This window comes from Gadus morhua, chromosome 1 (genome assembly GCF_902167405.1).
Source record: "Gadus morhua chromosome 1, gadMor3.0, whole genome shotgun sequence".
Classification (NCBI taxonomy): Eukaryota; Metazoa; Chordata; class Actinopteri; order Gadiformes; family Gadidae; genus Gadus; species Gadus morhua.
Genome location: NC_044048.1, coordinates 5,247,718 through 5,269,600, shown reverse-complemented (window position 1 = coordinate 5,269,600; position 21,883 = coordinate 5,247,718). Strand labels below are relative to the sequence as shown.

Here is a 21,883-nt window from a genome sequence, read left to right as displayed (position 1 = left end):
TTATGACTTGATCGCTTCAGACAGATAAACACTTGTTATTAAAACTATTCTGTGTATAAATCTCAATTAAAAGGATATATATAACTCTCATTTTTATCCATGCATTTGTTCCTTCAATTCCCATAGTTGCTTTCTCCTGAACATAATTTAATAATGTAGTTGACAATCATCATAGTACTGTCACGATCCTACTTTTGGGTAAGGTCAAGTAGTGGGTAACTGGTTGTCATGGGCCGTGTTCCAATACCCGTACTGTCCGTACTGCGTACTCAAAATTTTAGTACGCAGTACGTTCCAATTCAGATCCGGTGAAAAGAAGTATACTTCAAGGACCCGGATGCCGTACTCAAAATGGGCTAATCGTGAAGTGTGGATCGAAGGACACTCTCCGTACTCAACGGCAGCCATCTTAGCTACGTAGCGGAAGAGGCGGAGCCAGGCTGAGCCAAAGTCGGCACATTTTCCACATAGCCTGCATTAATAGAGTCATTTTGTAGTTTTTATAGCTTTTTATAGCTGCTAGGCGTAAAGAGTTCACCGTTCAAAGCGGGATGTTTATTGCGGGGGAGGAGCCGCGGCGGCAGTCGTGATCGTCATTTCCGGTAAGTGCAGCACAGAGTACTCGATTTGGAACAGCACTCACATCTGAAAAATTAGCGTACTCAAGTGATTACGGATAGTGCAGATAGTGTACTTCCTTTAAGTGTACTCATGGAAGTACGGGTATTGGAACACAGCCAGGGTATCTGTGGGAGTGGCCAGCTGCAGGTGAGCCTTGATTATGATCACCTGACGGATACAAGATGGTGGATAGAAGCAAGATGGTGCCTGAATAGACAGCATGGTGCCCCGACTTGGTTACACTCAGAAACCGTAAGACTATGTGAAGCCTATATGCCCTCATATAAGGACAGTACCAGGATTAAGGATTATTACGGGGGAACGTGACCGCCCCTTTGTCGTGTATGATTGTCAAGTGTTTGTCTATTGTAGCCAAACAAAACAGGCTACCATTTACCCCAACGTTTGGTCTATCCCTCAACAAGTGAGAAGGACCAGGGCCCCGTTTCGTGAAACCATGGTTGCGTTACGAACGTCTTGAACACTCGTAGCTAACGAGGGCTCCAGGGGTACACGTAGGGTGCTAAGAGCTAACCACCGATATTTTACCCCCTCGGTTTTACACAATAAACTTGCGATAAGACGGTAAAATCGCCGGGCGTGCCAAGCCGGCTTTGAAGTGTAAAAAGGCATATACATCATCCTGCTCAACAAAATATGCAGGATCTAGACCGAGCTCTCCTAATCAGGTCGGCAATAGCAGTGGTCAATGCCCAGCCTCTGCGATTGAATGATGATGAATGGAACGTTGTATTTTCAATGTTTACACCAAAGATTCTAGACTAGAGAATGTGCGCCAATCAATGAAACCTTATGCAGAATCAGATAAAGTCTGCTCTCTTTACTGCGCAAAGCATGTTTCAGAAATCAGCACATTAAGATAAATGTAGTTGTCACACAAGCTATAGATTTTTGTAATGATATGGAATTATTTCAGGGGGGAAAATGCTGTGAAAAAATTGTACGCACAGTGCGTTCAGGATTAGGACTGATATAGCATATGTCGGCCTAGGCCTAATCAATTGTGCTTTTATATCTTTAGCATTCGTATTATTGCAGTCAATTCTTTCCCTAGGATACTCTGCTGTTGACCTTGATGGGGAGATATTTTAACCCTATTTTCCTGCGACATTCCTGCGTCTCCCCCTCCTACATAACCACTTTCAGCACCGTGTCGGTGGACAGATGCAAGCCTACGAACGTTATTAGAGCAGCGCACAAGCGTTCATGTTAAGAAGAGTTTCGGGAAACGCTCGAAAGAAATTTACGAATGTTCGCAAAATTCTTTGTGAGAATGATCGTACGACCGTGGATCCATCGTAATCGGGAAACGGGGCCAAGAACTCGCCAGGAACCTAGATGAGTCACTGCTCATGTTGCCGGGAGCTATAGTCGCCTGCCAGCTGTGGTTTACTACCACTTATGTGACTTATGACCCCTGCCTAGACAGAGAACCATTTTGATCATACCAGTGGGGTTGTGACATAGGCCTATTTGGGTTGCTCGCCTGGGATTTGAATTTAGCTAGCGAGTATTAGTCTATCTGTTTGCGAGAGAAGCGATACCGGAGTTGTATTCAGCTCGTTAAAAGTTATGTGCCGCATTTGAGGAGCACATGGCTAAGAGTGGATAAGCCACTCTGTATCAGGTTCTTGTGCAAACAGATGCTTGTGTATGTAAAAAACTGGTTAGCCAGCTTGGATTGAAGCTAGTGGGGTAAGGCAGTTCCGAGATAGCTCTGTTAGCGGTTTGGGGCGCTTGGTAAACAATGAAAGCTAGGACCACGGTGATTTGTCATGCAAACTAGCTTAGGGATTGTGGTTGTTGGCTACATGTAGTTAGGTGTAGCATCGGAGAGATCATGTGTTGGCATTGTTTGTAGAGTTGCTACATATGAAACTATTGTTGCTTGTGTTGAGGTGGTCAGTATTTCATTTCATTTATTTAAAGGACAGTGCACATTGATCAACATTTCTGTAAATGTGCCAGTGTTAGCCAGCAGGCTAATTTTCAACTGTAGTCCTTGTAGGCAATATGTTATACTAGGCACATGGTGGCTAAAAAAAACCACATCAATCACACAGCAATTGATATACAACAATAAAACATAATGCCATAGGACTGGCTCCATTAAAACATAAGACATATAACCATACAGCCATACAACCCTTAGGGGATCAATAAAGTAACCAACTATCCATCTAACTACAGGACAGCTAAAGTATAGAGGCAGACAAACATTAATGTATTATGAGAGGTGCTCACATTTTTGTATGGTCAAAAGCCAGCCCTTAAGATGATGTGTGAATGTATGGTGTGAGGTGGAGTTTCTAATGTCCACTGGCAATTGGTTCCATAGTTTAGAGGCTCTCACAGAAAAGCGTAATTGGCCAAAGGAACTTGACCTAAGAGGGACTGCACAGTCCCCTCTTAAGGCAGACCTTGTCGATCTGCTGCTAGATGACTTCCGCTGTATAAAAGTGTAGAGTGGTGGAGGAGCCTTCCCATTAATGATCTTAAAGATTAGGCATGCATCACTGTTTTAAAATATTTTCCCAACTGAGTAAGTTATATTTGTTAAGAATGCTACAGTGGTGGTAAAGTTTGTGTTTTTTGTCCAAGACTTTAAGTGCTTGTTTGTGAAGTGATAAAATAGGCCTTAATGTTGTGCTACATACCTGGTTCCAGCTTGTCATACAATATGTTAGGTGAGGGATTATCATAGTATTCATGTATAGCTTTGCTACAGGTGTTGTCAAACAGTTCCTTATATACCTAATGTTCGCGAGGTTATATTTGGTTATTTGCACTACCTTTCTCACTTGATGTTTAAATGATAGAGCAGTAGAGTCAAGAATAATGCCTAGATATTTAAACTGTAACTGTTTGAATGACCTCCCCAGACACACAGACATTGGGTTCACAGCGAGATACAGTTTTGCTTTTGCTAAAAAACATACAGACTGTCTTCTTAACATTGAGATTCAGCTGTGTGCAAGTAAGCCATTTACGTACATGTACCATTGTGTCTCTGAGCTTTGCAGCAGCTTGGGCTTTAGTTTTTGCATGAACATATGACTGTATCATCAGCATACATCTGAATCTCACATCCAGTGCACACTGATGGCAGGTCATTTATGTAGATGCTGAACAGTATGGCGTCCACACAGTTGGAACTCTCTGAAGGGTGCATGGGTCCGACGCGTGACCAGTTCAGGAGACTGACGAAAGAGCAGCTCATCTCCATGGGTGGATTTGAGGATATTGAGTTGGCTAGAGATATCAGGAAACCAGCAATAATGTGATACTTGACTAGGGAGTTAAGGCTGGAAGAGTTGTGGATGGAAACAACAAGAGCAAGCTACACTCGAGACTTAGAAAGAGGAGCGGTTAGCTACCCTTCAGAGTGAGAAAGAGGAAAGAGAAGCAGCTTATGCACACTCTGAGAAGTTGGCTAGGTGGGAGGTAGAAAAATTAGCCGTCACTGCTGGTAGGCATGCTGAAAACAGGGGCTCAGGTTTTGATTTAGGTAGGACCCATAGATTCATGCCTGTCTTTGAGGAAGACACATTGGATATCTTTTTTGAAATGTTTGAGAAAGTGGCCAAAGAGAGTGAGTGGCCAGAGGAAAAATGGCCTCTCCTTCTACAGAGTGTAATGATTGGTAAAGTGCAGAGGGCGGTAACTTCTCCAGACTGTAATAGGTTGGGTCTGGAGCAATGTTCCCTCTAAGCTGCGCCCTGCACAATCGCGCACCGCTCCCGCGTTGTCCGCGCACAGCAAATCTATGCAGCGCATAAAATAAAATCCAACTGAACTGTAAATAAAATAAACGCATAACAATTTATTCTGTACCATTTTTAATGCAACTCAGTGAGTGTCAGGTGACAGTAAAACAATGACTAACACTGTGTCCAGCCAATGACATGGTGCGGCTCACACGTATTTACTAACGCAGCAAATCAATGTCATTAACAGCGCTTTATGCGTAAGTGCCTCTGTTTAGCAGGTTAGCGTATAGCGAACGGTGCGGCGGCATAATTAAACTAGCTTACCCCTTACTATGGCGAAACGAACAGGTAGTGGCACATCCACCACATCCATTCACCAACCCAAAGTCAAAAAGAAATGTGGTTCTTTTAAGATGGAATGGCTGTCGGAGTATGTGCGAACAGAAGAAAAAGAGGTGAAACTGGATGAGATTTTTTTTAGCACAAAATGCTAGTCCTATATATTAAATACAGGGAGGAAAATGACGTCAACTATAAAACTGTTCGGCGGCATCATCCAGCTGACAGGATGCACTGCGCAAGATATTGTGCTGGCAATCACTCAGTTTTACTACAAGCATAGACTGGACTTGCAGAGAATGGTGATTGTCAACAAAAAGTCAACGTGGTTGCGGAGTGGTACCGGTTTGGGCAGCTCGCTCAAGCTATGGGTGAGTCAATGGATCACTATGTGGCAGCGCTGCGTGTAAACGTGCAATTTCAGTGCAATGGAAAATGAAATGCTACGTGATCAGATAGTGGAGAAAACGTGTTTGCCTCGTGTACATGAAAGACTGTTGTTAGAACCTGAGCTAACTCTTGACAAGGCACTTACCCTAGCCAGACGAATTGAAATCGCCGTTGCTGACGCAAAAACGTTCACTGAGAGTGGAACGAAACTAGTCTCTGCAGTCTACAGACAGGGAAATAAGAAGGCAGAAAACCCCAAAGTGAAGTATAAGCAAAAAGGGGGTAAACGGAATGATGCCAGTCAACAATGCTACAGATGTGGCTCTGCTGATCACCTTGCTTGTCATGCCCGGCTAAAGCAGGTAAATGCAAAACATGTTGGAAGATAGGCCACTATTCCAGAGTGTGCAAATCCTCTGCTAAGTCAGTCAATGAAGTGAGTTTGCCTGAAGTGACTGTTCTCAATGTTGGCAAGAAGACTGATGTGCAAGGAAAACTAATTGGAACCTTCACTCTGGCTACATCACCTACAAGTACACATACAAGTGACATGTTAGTTGACACAGGATCTGGTGTTTCAATACTGCCTGAAAAACTGTACAGAGAAAACTTCAGCACAAGTAAATTAAGCCCACCTACAGTAAAACTGTTGACATACTCAAGACAGATCCTAAAAGTATTTGGATGTCTTAAAGCGACAGTGACATACCAACAGAGGACTGCAACTGGATTTTTCAACATTGTGAAGTCTGGTACACCTCTCATTGGGCTGGATCTATGTGAAGACCTCAACATAGAGATTAAAGGAGGAAAGTTGGTGGAACCAACAGTGGACTGTGCCATGCTTTCACAGTCACCTAGGCCCCCTGAAACTACAACCTCTTTGGACATTCGACATGCCAAAGGCTTTGTGCATAAAGTGCAGATACACACAGATGTTAAACCAGTGCAACAAAAACTCAGACGCCTGCCGCTTTCTGTATGTGATACCGTCACTGCAGAGCTGAATGAACTGGAAAAGCAGGGAACCATAGAGGGAGTTGATTCATCTGAATGGTTTTCCCCTATTGTAGTCACTAGGAGGAAGAACGGAAAAATCATAAAAACAAGGCAGTGGTCCCCGACAGCCACCCATTACTACTGATCGAGGACGTACCAGCTGAGCTTTGTGGGTCAAAGATGTACTCTACCTTGGATCTGAAAAGTGCCTACCATCAACTGGAACTGCATGAGGAGAGCAGAGGTCTGACTGCTTTCATTACACATGAAGGATTGTAAAGATACCGCAGAGTTCCTTATGGACTAAGTTCAGCCCCTGCAGCATTCCAGAAAATGAAGACAAAAATACTCAGTTGGTTAAAGGGAGTGAAGTGTTACCTAGATTATGTCATAATCTATGGGTCCTCACAGGAAGAACATGACACTAACCTGAAAGCTGTAATGAAGCGTATCCAGGAAGCAGGTCTGCAGCTCAATAAGGAAAAATGCCTCTTCAGTCAGACTACACTGACATTCCTGGGCCACAGACTCTCACCTGAAGGCTTACAGCCAAGCGATGGCCATGTGACTGCAATCCTGAATGTGCCTGCTCCTACTGATGCAGCCACCCTGCATTCATTCCTGGGCTTAAGTGTATGGTATAGCAAATTCATACCTAACTACGCCAGCCTGGTCGAGTCAATGAGAGATCTGTTGCGGAAGAATACGACATTCAAGTGAAATGATGAAGCACAAGAGAGCTTTGATCAAGTCAAAAACATGGTGGTCAATAGCCCAGCACTGAAACTGTTTGACCCAAACAAACCAACAGTGGTCTCAACTGACGCTTCTGATTACGGTTTTGGTGCTGTTTTGACACAGGTGAATGAGGCCGGAGAGGAATACACAATCGCTTTCGCCTCTCGCAGTTTATCAGATGCTGAAAGAAAGTACTTGATAGTTGAAAAAGAGGCTCTCGCATGCGTCTGGGCTGCTGAAAAGTGTGAATGAGTGTATTGTGTGTATGAGTGCATAGGATGTGCCTTGAGTGTATGAGTGCATAGGATGTGCCATATGTGTGGCTTGGTGCAGGGGGATGTGGCTATTGGGGTGAGGCCGGTGTTGCCAGTGCACGGCGTGGATATCATTTTCGGCAACGACTTAGCGGGCAGTCGCATCTGGGCGAGTGTGGTACCACCTCCCCTAGTTACACTCTCTCCTGCAGGCTTGAGTCAGCCTGATGAAAGTGCTGTGCGTTTTCCCGAAGTTTTTCCAGCATGTGCAGTCACATGGGTGATGAGTCGGACAAGGGTGAAGTTACCATGTTTACCCATTTTTCCTTTGTCTGTGTCTCACAGTGAGCTGCGACTGGAACAGGGAGCCGACCCAGCTTTGGAGGGGCTATTTGGGTCGGTGTGGTCGGACAGTAGGTTGGGAAACGTTGCCAGTGGCTACTGCCTTCAGGAGGGTATCTTGACACGGAAATGGGTGCCCCATGGGGAAGATTTTTTGGGGGAGCCCATTTTTCAGGTGGTAGTTCCGGGGTCAGGTGTTAACACTTGCTCATGATGGTTCCGGGCAATTGGGTGTTCGGAAGAGGGACAGGATTTTACGGCATTTCTTCTGGCCACGTAGGAAGAAGGATGTCTGTATGCTTCTCCGGAACTGTAGCACTTGTCAGTTAACTCGAAAGCCTAAACCTGCTCCATTGCTCCCGATTCCAACTATTAATCAGCCGTTTGAATACCTAATTATTGATGGTGAGGGACCACTGCCCCTGCGAAGTCTGGTAGTTGGTCGGTATGGGGATGAGTTGGTCGGTATGGGGATGAGTTGGTCGGTATGGTGAAGAGTTGGTCGGTATGGTGAAGAGTTGGTCGGTATGGTGATGAGTTGGTCGGTATGGTGATGAGTTGGTCGGTATGGTGATGAGTTGGTCGGTATGGTGATGAGTTGGTCGGTATGTTGATGAGTTGGTCGGTATGGTGACGGAGAAGGGGGCGACAACAATTTGCAGTTTATGTGGGGTCTGGGGTGGCACCAGTGGTGGTCTATACGGACCACAACCCACTAACCTTTTTGGCATACTCTGTGGTGCCCTAATCAGAGGCTGATTAGGTGGTCACTGTTCCTTCAGGCGTATGATCTGATATACAATCCAATACAATGTACAATGGTGAGCAGAAGGGGGAGGGTGGCTATGCAGAGTCGAGGTGGACTCTGAACAGGTGAGTCTTGAGTCTTGAGTTCGGAAGATAGTGAGCGACTCTGCGGTCCTGAGAACGGTAGGGAGCGCGTTCCACCACTGGGGTCCCAAAACCGATAAAAGTTGTGACTTTGCTGATCGACCTTTGCTAGCTCTTAGCGATGGAGGTACCAGACGTCCAGCTCAGGTAGTTGAGCAGAGGGATCGAGCTGGGGTGTGTGGCTTTACCAATGCTTGGGGGTAGGCAGGGGCAGTTCCACCGACTGCCTTGTATGCCAGTACCATCGTCTTAAATTTGATGTGAGCTACTACATGGAGCCAGTAGAGGTCCCGGAAAAGGGGGGTCACATGGGAGAACTTCGGTAGGTTGAACACGAGGCGCGCTGCTGCATTCTTGATGCGCTGCAAAGGTTTAATCGCAGAGGCAGGAAGTCCTGCCAGGAGTGAGTTGCAGTAGTCGAGGCGGGAGATGACCAGTGATTGGACTAGAAGCTGAGCTGCTTCCCTTGTGAGGAAGGGCCGGATTCTGCGGATGTTGTAAAGTGCAAATCTGCAGGATCGGGCGACCGCAGTGATGTTTGCAGTGCAGCATAACTGATTGTCCAATACCACACCGAGGTTTCTGGCAGTTGGAGAGGGAGATACAGTGATGTTCTCGAAGGTGACCAGTAAGTCCATGAGTGGGCAATCTTTCCCTGGGATTAGGAGGAGCTCGGTTTTGTTGAGGTTAAGCCTCAGGTGATGGGCAGTTGTCCAGGTGCTGACGTCCGCCAGACATTCCGATATGCGTGTTGCAATCACGGCTTTATCAGAAAAAGCTGAATGTCGTCAACATAGCAGGGATAGGAAAAGCTGCGTGATGTAATTACAGAGCCCAGAGCTCAATTACCTCCATGTTAGAAGTTGGTGGTACAGGAGGAGATAGACTATATGATGCGCATCAGGGGTTATTGAGCCCTCAGACAGTGCCTGGAGTTCCCAAGTCATTCTAGTTGCTCAAGAGGGCAGAGCGGATAGGTTTCGTGTTGACTTCAGACGGGTTAACGTTGTCACAAAAGGTAACAATAATCAGGCAAGTGCCGTCCGGTGTGTTTACAAATCAAACACGTGTGATTTACGCATGTCACATGGTAACGCCAGGATTTTTCGCTGGGGTCTCGTATTACAGCCTTACAAACTGGTGGTGAAGCATATAGCTGGAAAGGACAACGTCATTGCTGATGCTCTCTCTAGAGTGTGAGACCTTGTTTACGACTCTGAAGTTGTCTAACGGATTTGGCAGGGGGTTCTCTTATTATTTACAAGATCCTTGTATATTCAACGGAATGGTTGAGTTCTAATTTGGGTTAGAAGTTATTTTCATGAAAGTATGAAAATGAAATTTAAGATTAGAAAAAAATAAAAATGAAATAATAATAATTGTTGTGTTTTTGTTTTGTTTATGGGGGGAGGAATGTCACAATCCTACTGTTGGGTAAGGTTAAGCTGGTTGGTAACTGTTTGTCATGGTAACTGATTCTGTGATGCAATTTTACCAGTGTCATCGTTGGACAAACAGGTGTCGCTCATAGCGCTAATTACGGGTCTGCTACTTTTATGTTTATTAACATAGACCCTGCAGCTTTCACCAGTTGCTGCGTCAACGTCGCCTTCGTCACCTTTCATCAACCTCTCTAAGAAACTCAGTTAAAAAGCAGTATCAATGTGTATATCTGTCTATGCTTTTATGTCAAGGGAAGGGATCTTAGACTCGTATACATATATACATGGACGCTGCATTGACCTTTGGATCAAAAATGTACTTGATACTTTAACGTTGCAGCCATATAGCGGAGGCAAAGATTGGCCTGGAAACAAATTCAGGTAAAGACCTGAGGTGTTTTTGGATTGAGCACTATGACGTTTAATTTAACTGAGTCTTTTCTTTCCAATTCATGAAAAATGATTTAACATGAATATAAAGACAAATAATTTAGATAGATTGAGAATTTTTTCTGTCAGTGTTATTTTTTACTATCCTGAAATACCCTGGATCCCCATATTTACCTGTATTTCTTTACAGGTCTGTTTTGGCCTCTCAAATAAGGTGGCGACATTGACACATCGCATCAACAGGTCCAGCAGTCAATGAGGTATATGTCTATGAGTGGACTGAGTCTGCTACCTTTGCCCTGCTCCATAAAAGGAGAATACCCATAATTAGTGTTAGAAGCACCAACTGTATAAGATGATGCCTCTGTGAAATGAATCACTAAGCTTAAAATCGTACCTGAGAGTTGGCATTCGACCTCTAAACATTTCCAATCAACCTAACAGAGAGCCGCCCCTGCATCTGAACATCTGTACATATGCTGTATGTGTGCTGCTCCTGTGTGGGGGATTCTCTTTTATGGGGTTCTCTTCAGGTGTCCTGGCTCTGGATTAGAGCGTGGAGCGGAATTACGTCCCCGAGGGAGAACACATGGTCCTTTGAACAGGAGCTTTACACAAACCCCTGCTTGTATCATCGGCCTTCAGCTGCTGCTTTGATACCACTGGGCCAACAGTATGGCTCCAGTTTTCGCCGGTTAACAACTCACGACAAAACACCCTAATTTAATAGCTTTGACTGACCAAGCAGTAGGATTTCCCCTCAACCCAGTTCCAATTAGAGATCAAGCTTTCCTATAGTGGATCCTCTGCTCCCTTAGTGGTACTACTGGGGTCACTGGTATAGTGATTGGTGTTCATAATATTGGAGTTAGTAGAACTGGCAAAAGTAAAACTATTATGAAATGCCCTTATTCCAGTTTTTGAGATGTCTTGGAATTTATTATAATCCATTCTCGGTCTGTACCTGATTCCGTCCATTCTTAAGAGGTGGAAAGAAAAGAGATCTAGATGCATTTTCATGTAGAAAGGGCGAATTACCACTTGATTGTTTAACAATTTAATTGCCAAACCATTGTAGAAAAACGTGTTGGTCGTCAGACTGCACTGTACGAATGATTAGAGTTATCTTAAGACGGAGCACAACATTTTTCTTCTCCTAATCTCCCTGTCTTCACTCGGCTGACAAGTCTTCTGTTTTTTGGGGCGTAATTGCTTCCAGAAAGGCAGTATTTCTGGTCAGCATGACGCATGCAATGGTAAACACAGTAATTAGAGGCTGAGGAATTGGCAGGAAGCACAGGAAAAAACGGACATTTGGTGTCTCCACAGTGTTATTAATGTCAGCTAGAAAGAATGCCTTGACCACCCGCAGCTTGGTTATAAACAGGGTTAAAATAGCACTTTAATTGAACATTCTGGGGCTATTGATCACTAATCAAGTCAGCTGGCCTCTCGTGTTTAGATTTATATGGTCCGAAGTCACATCTGGTAACACCGGATGTGGATTATTTGTTGACATTGCAGGTGCAAGATAGTGGGGTTTAAAACCAGCACAGTTAAAATCCTACAAATCCTACCCTCCATATCTTAAAATGTGACACAATTTCAAGAGCAAAATTGGTCAGACAATGGACGAATGGGGATATTACATGTTAGATCCAACATGAGTGCTCTGAATCTATGTTTTAACTCTCATGCAGATTCTCATACAACGTTTTTTTGTATTAGTAGCCAGATTTACTCAACAAGATGCGTCAGTGTGCCTTCATATTCACATTGGCATCCTGGTTTCAGCATGGTCTCGCTTGTACATTTCTTCAAGCTATTCTTGGCTCGTAAAGCGCAGCTGGAGGATGTATTTTTCCTTACTTATGTGATGCGACAAACATCGGAACAAAAATGGAGTAACAGAAGATCTGCTGTAATAGTGGCTTCTTCTCACTGATGCTCACATTCCCCTCTAAGAATCTTCACTTCTGGAGTCCACAGAATACACTCTCTAGGGGCGGTCAAGTTCCCCCCCCCCCCCCCCCCCCCCCAACCTACTCTGAAGCATCTGCATGACGCTCACCCACGCTAACTACATAACAAGCTCACTAGCATGAACCACTGTGGCTACAGGGAAGGGTGGCGCCTGTGTGTTCTGCGGATGCATGGAGGCTCTGAGGGGCACGGTGATATGAGAGAGAGAGAGAGAGAGAGAGAGAGAGAGAGAGAGAGAGAGAGAGAGAGAGAGAGAGAGAGAGAGAGAGAGAGATTTAAAAGAGCTTTATTTGCATGGGATATAACATTTACATGATCAAAGCCACTTCAATGAGTGAAAAACCATTACTCTGCATTTTTGTATGCATTAAAATGGGATTTCTAGTAGGAAAATTAATGGTGGGATAATAAACGAGCCACTTTATAGTGATAATCCGGCGGCCTAGAATTTGCATTGATTTACATTCGGTTACGTAGTCGTAACTAATAGGATAACCGTAAAATAAAAACTTCATGCAGAATCTTTCCGTTTGGGCTCGGGTAAGCGTATGGTAGGCTACATTGCAGTTTTTTCTCCCCCATTCTCCCACCGTGGGAGCTGTCCGCTGGTCGGTGCTGAAGCCACCCGCCTCTGACATACCGATAGAAGAACATGAGAACCAGCTCTCGGTCGATCCCCGATCCACGACGATACACAGACGAGAGGCGAGAGGAAAAAAACTTATTGCGTTGAGCCGTGAATGGTAGTAGAGAACTGGGCTTAGAATGGGAGGAGGAGGAGAGGAGGAAGGCGGGGGGCTGGCTTTTTTTCCTTCCCTCCATTCGCTTGGACGCGCTCACACACACGGAGACACACACACAGTTGAGCGGAGGCGCAGAGAGGAGTTGACTTGACGCGCATTAGGGTGCAGCAGTCAGGAGGAACGCATCAGTCCTCTCACACTACACGCGCGTCTTCTGCCTGTGATTTGGTTTATTTCCGGACAAGTGCCTCCAGTGCATCCATTGTTCTTTTCCTCTTTACTTGTTCTCTCCTTACCCTGTACACGATTTGTAAAGTGGCCGGGTTCCCCGGTCGGACCGGAGACCGCCCGGTGGACCCCGCGCGGCTAATCGGGGCCAGGCTTAGTGACGCGCGGATCAGCCCCGAGCCGCAGCCGCCGCACGCGCCACCGTCGCCGCGGACACACGCGCGCCCCATGGAGCTGACGGACGGGGACGGGATGGACAAACCGGAGGACATGTCCTCGGTGTACGAGTTCGATCCAATCACGGGAAACATCCCGGCCACAAAGGTGGAAATAACGGTCTCGTGCAGGTGAGCCTCAGATCATAAATCCAACGAGAATATAAAGTAAAAATAGAAGAAATGGAAATGATTGAACAGAAAAGTTGTATCAGCACATTGTGCTTAAGGTTGTCTTTTGTAGTTGCTGTTTTTTAATTCTTCTGATGGTTTTAAGAATTAAAATAAACAGTGTCATGGTGAATAGACTATGGCCTCTCATATTAACACTGTAACACTGACGTTTGTGAAGTTCTTCAAGTTCCTCATGTTTTTTATGTTTTTTATCCTCATTGTTGTTTTTTGTTTGTGTTGTTTGTGTGGTTCATTTTCCCAAGATATGTGGCCCACATTCCTTCACTCAGAGATCTTAAATGCTCTTTATATTTATCTATATGTAAATATACGTTTGGAATCGTTTAAAGAAGAAAAGAGATTTGATATTTTAGCTATATTTATACATTTAAAAACAATCAAATAAATGGAGATCTGCCTACATATCTCATTTTTGTATTGATTTGTGTGACATGTTTGACGTGTTTGAGATTAGTTCAGCGTCTGGGACTATAAAAGAGTTGAATACAGGCTGGCTGGCTGATATTGGATATTGTATTAGACATAGTGGTGGTAGCCTACTGTCCTCAATGCTGTTGTAATGCTGTTTCAAACAAAAGTGGAGCACAGAAAAGAACGCGAACGCGCCCCACTCGTTCCTTCCTCCTCAGCTCTTCACGTTAAACATTTAACAGTTTGCATCACACTGCTTGGATAGCTGACCTCATTCTCCGAGCCATCACCCATCAGTAGAAGGATGCTCCTTTAAAAATAGATGGTCCGTGAGAAAAAAAAAGAAAACACTAAAAACTCAGAAAAACTTTGAGTGTGTGTGTGTGTATTTAAATGTATACCTATCTTATTATCACTTGTGCAAAGAAGTCGATCACTTGCCATTCCTCTCCCCAAAACACACACTGGTTGCATTTGTCTTTATAACACACACACACACACACACACACACACACACACACACACACACACACACACACACACACACACACACACACACACAATTCTTGAACCCTACGGTGTTTGATGTGGTGTTTTGGGCTGCGAGGCCAGGCGGTAGCTCCGCTGTGTGTGCATTATTGATGTGTCCTCCCCTGGAGATCAGAGAGGCTCCCATCTCTCTGCTCACCAGAACATAGCCGAACAAGTGAGGGGGCATCTTGTTGTTATTTACTGAATGAGACCGGCTATTTGTGCGAGTGGCTGTGGTGGCAGTGTCCTCTCCTGGTCAAAGATGACATGCTTGTTGAGGAATTTGGCAGCGTAAGAAGGAATCTTCTCCACTCGTTGATTCAGTGCAATTAGACACGTTGGATGAAAGGATTTCTCATAGAATAACCACTGTGAGAAACACATGACTATACAGACACACACACATAAGGTGCAGATGGAGTAATTGGCCTATTTGACCGAAGTACAACAGCCCATTCAGGCAGCTGCGGGTCAGCCTCAGTGTTTATATAAAGCAGTGTTGGGTGGCCGGGTTAGTTCAAATGGGTTTCTTCATTTCTTGATTTCTAACAGCCGTTTCTTCTATGCCATCCTAATGATTTCATTGAAGTTGGTCTTTTTCAAATGATCTTGTTGTTTTTTGCTGTCCTTGTGAGATAGACTATTCTATTTATATTAGTCTACATGCACATTGTATTCAAATCTATTTATTAATGAGATATGAATATAGATCGGCCTTTATCCTGCTTATTCGTTATATATGTTCACAGGCAAGTGCCTCTTCATTCTGCCTTTAAAAAAACAGCCTATTATGCTAGTCAAACATTGACTATGAATTTAGTTGTTTGGTTCTTTAATCCAAATGCATTACCAATAATAAGATGCACTCACGTGTATGTTGAATAGGTTGGCAACAATGGCAAATTCTCTGAATAAAACCCTGCTTGAAATTATGGGAGTCCGCAATTCCTTTTGATATGAAACAAAATTGTCAATAACGAAGCAATTGTTGTTTTCAGCAGCACATAGAGAGTAGCAACGCACAAAGCTACGGCCTGAACTTGCTCTACCTCTCACAACTAATACAAATTTCCTCATATTAGCCTAAAATGCATATTGTACTAATTTCATGAATAAGTTTCATCTTTTGAAAAAAATAAAGATTTTAGACTATTGTGAATAACTGGTGTGAATGGCGAGCTCATTTTTCTTAAATTGGACCAGGGTTGAGCAAGAACACTGTAAATCCAAAAACGTGCTGTGACGTGATCCTTTGGGACAATAGCGCCCTGTCAACGTACATCCTCTAAAAGAGCTTTTTTTTGCCACTGACAAACTCAGATTATATTTTAACATTATGGAAAGAATCCCCACAGAGAAATATATTTTGTTTCTTTACCTACGGCTTGCTGAAGTTGGTTTGTTTGTGGTTGGTGTTTCAGTGAGCCAGCATGTAGCCGAGGTATCGAAACAACGGTCTTCGCTCAAATAGGACATCTCTGCTTTAATTCAAGAGTTTATTGCCCTGATCCAGTCCTCCGTGAATGCATTTACAGAGACTTTCAATGAAGCTCTAAAGCACGGCTAAGCGCAACCGAAGTTCTGGCTGGGGATAACTTCAGTGCGCTATTCACAGCGGAAGGAAAATAAAACACGAGCGTATATGGATGACCTGGAACACCGCTCTCATAGAGCAAACCTTATCTTAAACATCCAAGAGGACAGCAAGAATGGCCCGCCCATTGTCAAGTTTATATCCGACCTGCTAATGGAGGTAATGGGCGTAGTGGTTTTTGGATCATCTCTCTCCTGGCCAAAGACCCCGGAAAGGACAGCCGCCCCTTTCCTTTTTGGTATGCTTTTACCGTTTCCAGGAGACAGAAAAGGCATTGTCGCGATCCCGGACGCACGTTGTGGAGTTCAGCGGTTCCAGACTGAGGATCCACCCGGACATGTCTGTGGGCCTGGCGGAGAAATGCGCAGCCTTTCAAAACGTCAAGCAGCTTCTTCTGACTATGGGGAGAAGTTGGGACGCCTACTTTCCCAACAGTTAAGGGCTAAGTCATCCTCCCAACTCATATCAACAATTAGGAAAACACCTCAAGAATTGACAATAGATCTCCAAGAAGTTAAGCAACATTACCTCAGGACACTTCTTTTATAGTTTATTTTTTGAAACCCTGAATGCTCAAAAAATTGCACAGGAACAAAGGGATGACCTGGAATGGCCCCTAAACCGACAGGAAGTAGAGAACTCAATTACGGACATGCAGAGCGGGAAAGCTCCTGGGCCGGATGGCTTCCCAGTCGAATTCTATAAAAAATACTCCTTGAAACTGATCCCCTTGCTTCTAAATATGTTTAAGTACTCTTTTGAACCAACAGCTCTCCCTCTCTCTCACATAGGCTCTCATCACAGTTTTACTAAAGCCTGGTAAAGACCCGGTGGATTGCAGCTCTTATAGGCCTGCAATCCATTTCTTTGCTGAACGTGGACATTAAGATACTGTCAAATTTTGGCCTCTCAAATAAACAGATGTCAGATATCATTTCAAATTATCAAACCGGATTTGTGAGAGGGCGTCACTCATTCATTAACATTCGTAGAATCCTGAACAGGCGCGTGCCGTCCATATGGGCAGGTGGGGCGGCGAACTCCCTGCAAAAGCATGCTCCCCAAAAAATAGTTCCTCAGTAAATCATTGCTCCAAGTTTATTTTTAATAATGTGATTGTCACATTAACTATCTATAGTTTCTGTAGGCTTTCCGACTATTTTTGGTCTGTTGATATCAAATTGATGGTAGCGATTCTAGTTGAGTTTAACGTGTCATGCAATGTGGGGCAACGGAGCTCAACGGCCGCGTCCCGCCGTATATTTCTCGCATAACCCTGCAGGCTGCAATAAGAATTGCAATCCGCGCTGGATGGGGATAAATATAAAGCTTCCTTGTATGTGGATGATCTCTTCATTTTTTTATCGGATCCGCTAGCCTGTAAATCTAAACTTTTGAAGATTCTGGTTGACTTTGGCTGTTTTTCAGGTTATAAAATGATCTATTCAAAAAGTGTGTGTTTCCCTATCAATGATAAGGTAAAGCAGGTTCCAGACACAGACTTGCCATTTTGTGTATCACATTCTGGCTTTAAGTATTTAGGAATAAATATTACCCCTTTTTTGTTTTGATTTGTTTAATTTTCAAACCTATGAGGAAGAAACTAATATCTGACGTCCAGAGATGGAGTGCTATTTACCTTTCTTTCGCTGGAAAAATCCACTGTCGAATTGAATGTGTTGCCTAGATTTTTATATTTGTTTCTCAGTTTTCCCATCAAAATCTTTCTTCCGTTCAATTGATTCGCTACTCTCAGATTCTATATGGGGAGGTAAATTTCAAGACTTCGTAAATCATTGCTTAAAGGCCAAGGAAAGGGTTTTTCAAATGTTAGAGTTTTTTATTTGGCAGCGAAACTCTAAACAATTAATTACTGGTTTCAGGCCCCAGACACGGGTTGGTGCCGTGAGGAGGCATAGCTTTGTAATCTGTCATCACTTCCTGCACTGTTAACAACAAAACTTCCTCTCTCCCCATCACAATTTTCTTCAAGCCCAGTAGTGCGTTCAACGATAAGAATTTGGATACAGTTAAGGCCAACATTTAAATTGTCCAACCTTTCTATGCTAAGTCCCATATGTAATAACCACCTTTTTCCAGCCGCCAAACTCAACGCCACAGACATACAATGGGACACTTTCATAGATAATATTTTTCCTACTTTCGCAGATTTCGCCAAAAAAACACTCATTACTAAACCAAGTTTTCTCCGATATCTTCAGAACCGCCACTTTATTCAAACGTACAACCAATCGTTTCCTCAATTACCTGAAAGATCAAACTTGGGTGTGATACTAAAGACTCCCTTATCTTTGAAGGGCCAAATCTCAAATTTATATAATTCAATTATGTTGTTTATTAGTTTATCAACAGACAACATCAAGACAAAATGGGTAGGTGAATAAGGGTCATTTCAGATGAAACATGTGTTAGAGCTCTTAGCTGTGTGAATATAACCTCTTCTTGGGTACGTCTGAATCTGGTTCAATTTAAAGTTCGCCACCGTACTCACTATAGTAAGGTCAGACTTGCCAAAATATACCCTGAACTAGATGAGACATGTGATCGCTGTAGAGCCACCAAGGCAGACTTGGCTCATATGCTTTGGTCACGCTCCAAGTTGGGAGAGTTTTCAATGTCAATATTTGAACGTGGCTTTTGGCCTAGATCTACAACCTAGCCCTTTAATGGCTATATTTGGGGTAAGAGATAATGACAATGCGATAGCCAATAGCAATTTTTTTTTCTTGCTTTTGCAATTCTGAATGCTCGAACGAGAATACTTTTGAAATGGAAATCCCAATTACCACTGAAAGCATCAGTGTGGCTTTCTTATATGATGTCCCTAAAAATTGAAAAAGTTACATATTTTCTTAGAGGGTCAACCAAAAAATTCTAAAAAGTCTGGGACCCTTTACTGGTTTATTTTGTAAATCACAAATACTTTAATCATAGGAGAACCTATTTTTCTTTACTAATTATTATAATTTATTTATTTGTTTGTACGGCATAAGGGAATGTTAGAGTGGGATTGAGTTTTATAATAATATAAAAATGTAAATTGTTAAATTGTTGCAATTCTTGTAACATTGTACATTGTCGCAAAAAGAAATATAACCATTGTACATCTCTTGTCTAACAAACAATACCATACATATTAAAAAAAGTCTCACACTGAAATCTTGTTGTTGCAGGATATTTCACCATTGTCGATACAATCTCAACTCTTCTCACCCAAATCTTTGGATAAAAAAAAGCTTGCTTTCCGTAGACCAACACCACAGGTTTCCACCATTCTCCTCCTGCAAGAACTCAACTCTGCGATATTTCTCCATTAGTGAGACTTGGTTGGACACAATAACAAACAGACCATGATCTTCTGCTCTGTAGGATCCCAATAAGTGGAAAAATCATTGACCGGTCACCCATGTCCAAGGGAGAATAAAATCGCAGCCCGTTCTTTAAAACTGTTTAAATCATGAACATTCCTTTTCCTATCACTAACCTAAAATAATCAGAGTTAAAACGACAGTTCTAGAATATGACCATGGGGCAGACTACTTTACGACCATAAGGCGTCTTTTAGCGTGGATTGAAATCCTTATTGAAGCCTGCAGGGTTATGCGATAAACATACGGAGGAACGCGATCGCTGAGACACTACATGACACATTCAACTGAACTAGAATTGCCACCATCAACGGAAATTTTATGTCCGACCAGAAGTAGTCTGAAAGCCTACAGAAACTATAGATAGTTAATGTGACAATCATATTATTAAAAATAGACTTGGAGCAATGATTTACTGAGGATGTTTTTTGGGAACATTCTTTTGTAAGTTGTTCACTGCCCACCTGCCCAAATAGCATTTACAACGAATACTTGAACTTCATCCTGTTACAAGATCTATGTCGCTGGAAGCTAGAGAAACAATACAAGCATTATGTGTATTTGGTTTAGAAATTATTTGAAATACGTGTGGTCAAACCTTTTTTGGAATAACATTTAAAGAACTGAATACACCAACAATGCCAAATACATTGGATGGCTTAATTGTCTTTAGTATTATTTTAAAGTAAAACACATAGTAAATATTAGTAGTGTTATATGAGTGCAATAGTAAGCTTTCCATTCAGGAAATTCTATATTGTTCAAGAAATCCCTGTAGGAATTTCTCAGAGGGTCGTACTGACGGATTGGACACCAACCACGGTCGTCTGGGCTTTACTCTGACTGTAATTGAGCACAGGGTCTAAGTTAAATCCGACCAAACGATAGTCAGATTTAACGATAAGAATATAACTTAAATGTAGGTATGGCCACCCAGTTAATTTTGGCTTGACAGCTAATCCATAGCTTCAGCAGCAAAACAAAGAATAAAAAACATAGTAATTGCTTCGTTTGCCAGATTTGTCATTAACGGTACAGTAGAGTCCAGATATTCTCCAACAAGTCCGACAATTGATTATGCACAGCTCGTAACGAGCTTTGACACTATTCCATTAGTGACACATAAACATATTTTTTGTGATTAAACTGTGTTAAACATCTGCCAGGGCTAAATAAGCATACAGATGTGAGCCTATGAGAGCATCCTCTCCTTTGTCTTGAAGATTCCTCCGCAGATCAGGAAGGAAATGAAAGAAGAGCTTACAGTCGCACACAGTATGTAGCTTTGCTCTAAATCTAAATATATAGCAATGTAGGCCTAATCTAAGGCAACTTAATCACCTTTTTCAACATATGGTGTATGGAAGAAGAGCACTGCCTTGCATACCGAGGAATAATGACATGCATTGAAAATAATAAAACATCACATTTAACAACACCCCAACACATTAAAACATATGCACCCGCGTACATACGCACAAACACAAACACGCATACAAACACACAAAGGGAAAGAGGCTGAAGGGATGAGAGATTAAGATACGTACTCACGAAAGAAAGAAGTATAGAAAGATTGGTATTGAGAAGAGAGATAGAGAGAGAGATAGTTTGAGAGAGAGATGCTGATGTCCATATGGGAAACCACAGAAAAAGCTTGCTTGAATGATGCACTTCAAGTCGTTAGCGTACTGCTGTGCAAGCAGACATAAACACATGCACAAACATTCAAAATGTCCTAAACCCTTTGTATGGGAATAACAATATACATGTGTTGACCTTGCATTACACAAATCCTCACTTCCACTCTCCACACGGTGCAAAATGGGGTGCAGCAGGTCCCACACAGCGCTCTTCAGCTCTGGCCCTATCATTTTCTATTTGTATGTGACCCTCTCTGGTCCAGGTCACCCCACACGCACCAGGTAAACACCCAACTAAATTACTCTATGCAAATCATTACCTCCTATCCTATCTTACATATTCTCCCCAACACGAGAATAACTGAACTAACTTTTAGGATGCTCCAAAAGGTCAAAGATTCCCCCCACTTACCAATCCATACCGACATCTATTCTAAAACCCACCACCCGCACGTCTCCAATCTAGACGTCCAATTTGGAAGGAAACTCTACCCACTGACTTTGATGCCATGTCTGCTTGGGCAACAGAATGGGAATCCAAAGACATTCCAAACAAACATCTGGTGTCAGACCCGACCCAACCAGTCCCTGGCACCAACCTCCCATAGGAGACAGTGGTCCACCTTAAACAGATTCAGGACTGGTCAGGGTCTCTGCTTGGCCAGCCTACACAGATGGGGAAGCAGCCAGAGCCCACTGTTTGCCTGCGGAGAGGAGCAAACTATGGAGCATATTATTGAAGCCTTCCCTCTTCAAATACTGAAAGGAGGTCTAATCTTCTCTCTCCAGCATTTAGATCAAGAGGCCACTACTTGGC

The 21,883-nt window shown here is 43.2% G+C and overlaps 1 protein-coding gene across 2 annotated transcripts in view; it reads left to right on the top strand.

Moving 5' to 3' along the window:
• The first annotated feature begins 12,705 nt into the window (after nt 1-12,705).
• The window catches only part of LOC115556095 (copine-5), a 114,907-nt gene continuing 105,729 nt past the window's right edge, over nt 12,706-21,883 (top strand). Inside the window, exon 1 of one of the 2 annotated variants that reach the window (XM_030373260.1) lies at nt 12,706-13,438. In XM_030373260.1, the coding sequence (XP_030229120.1) occupies nt 13,320-13,438 (119 nt within the window). In that variant the 5' untranslated portion in view covers nt 12,706-13,319. The remainder of the gene's footprint in view (nt 13,439-21,883) is intronic. The other variant, XM_030373332.1, reaches the window with a different exon arrangement.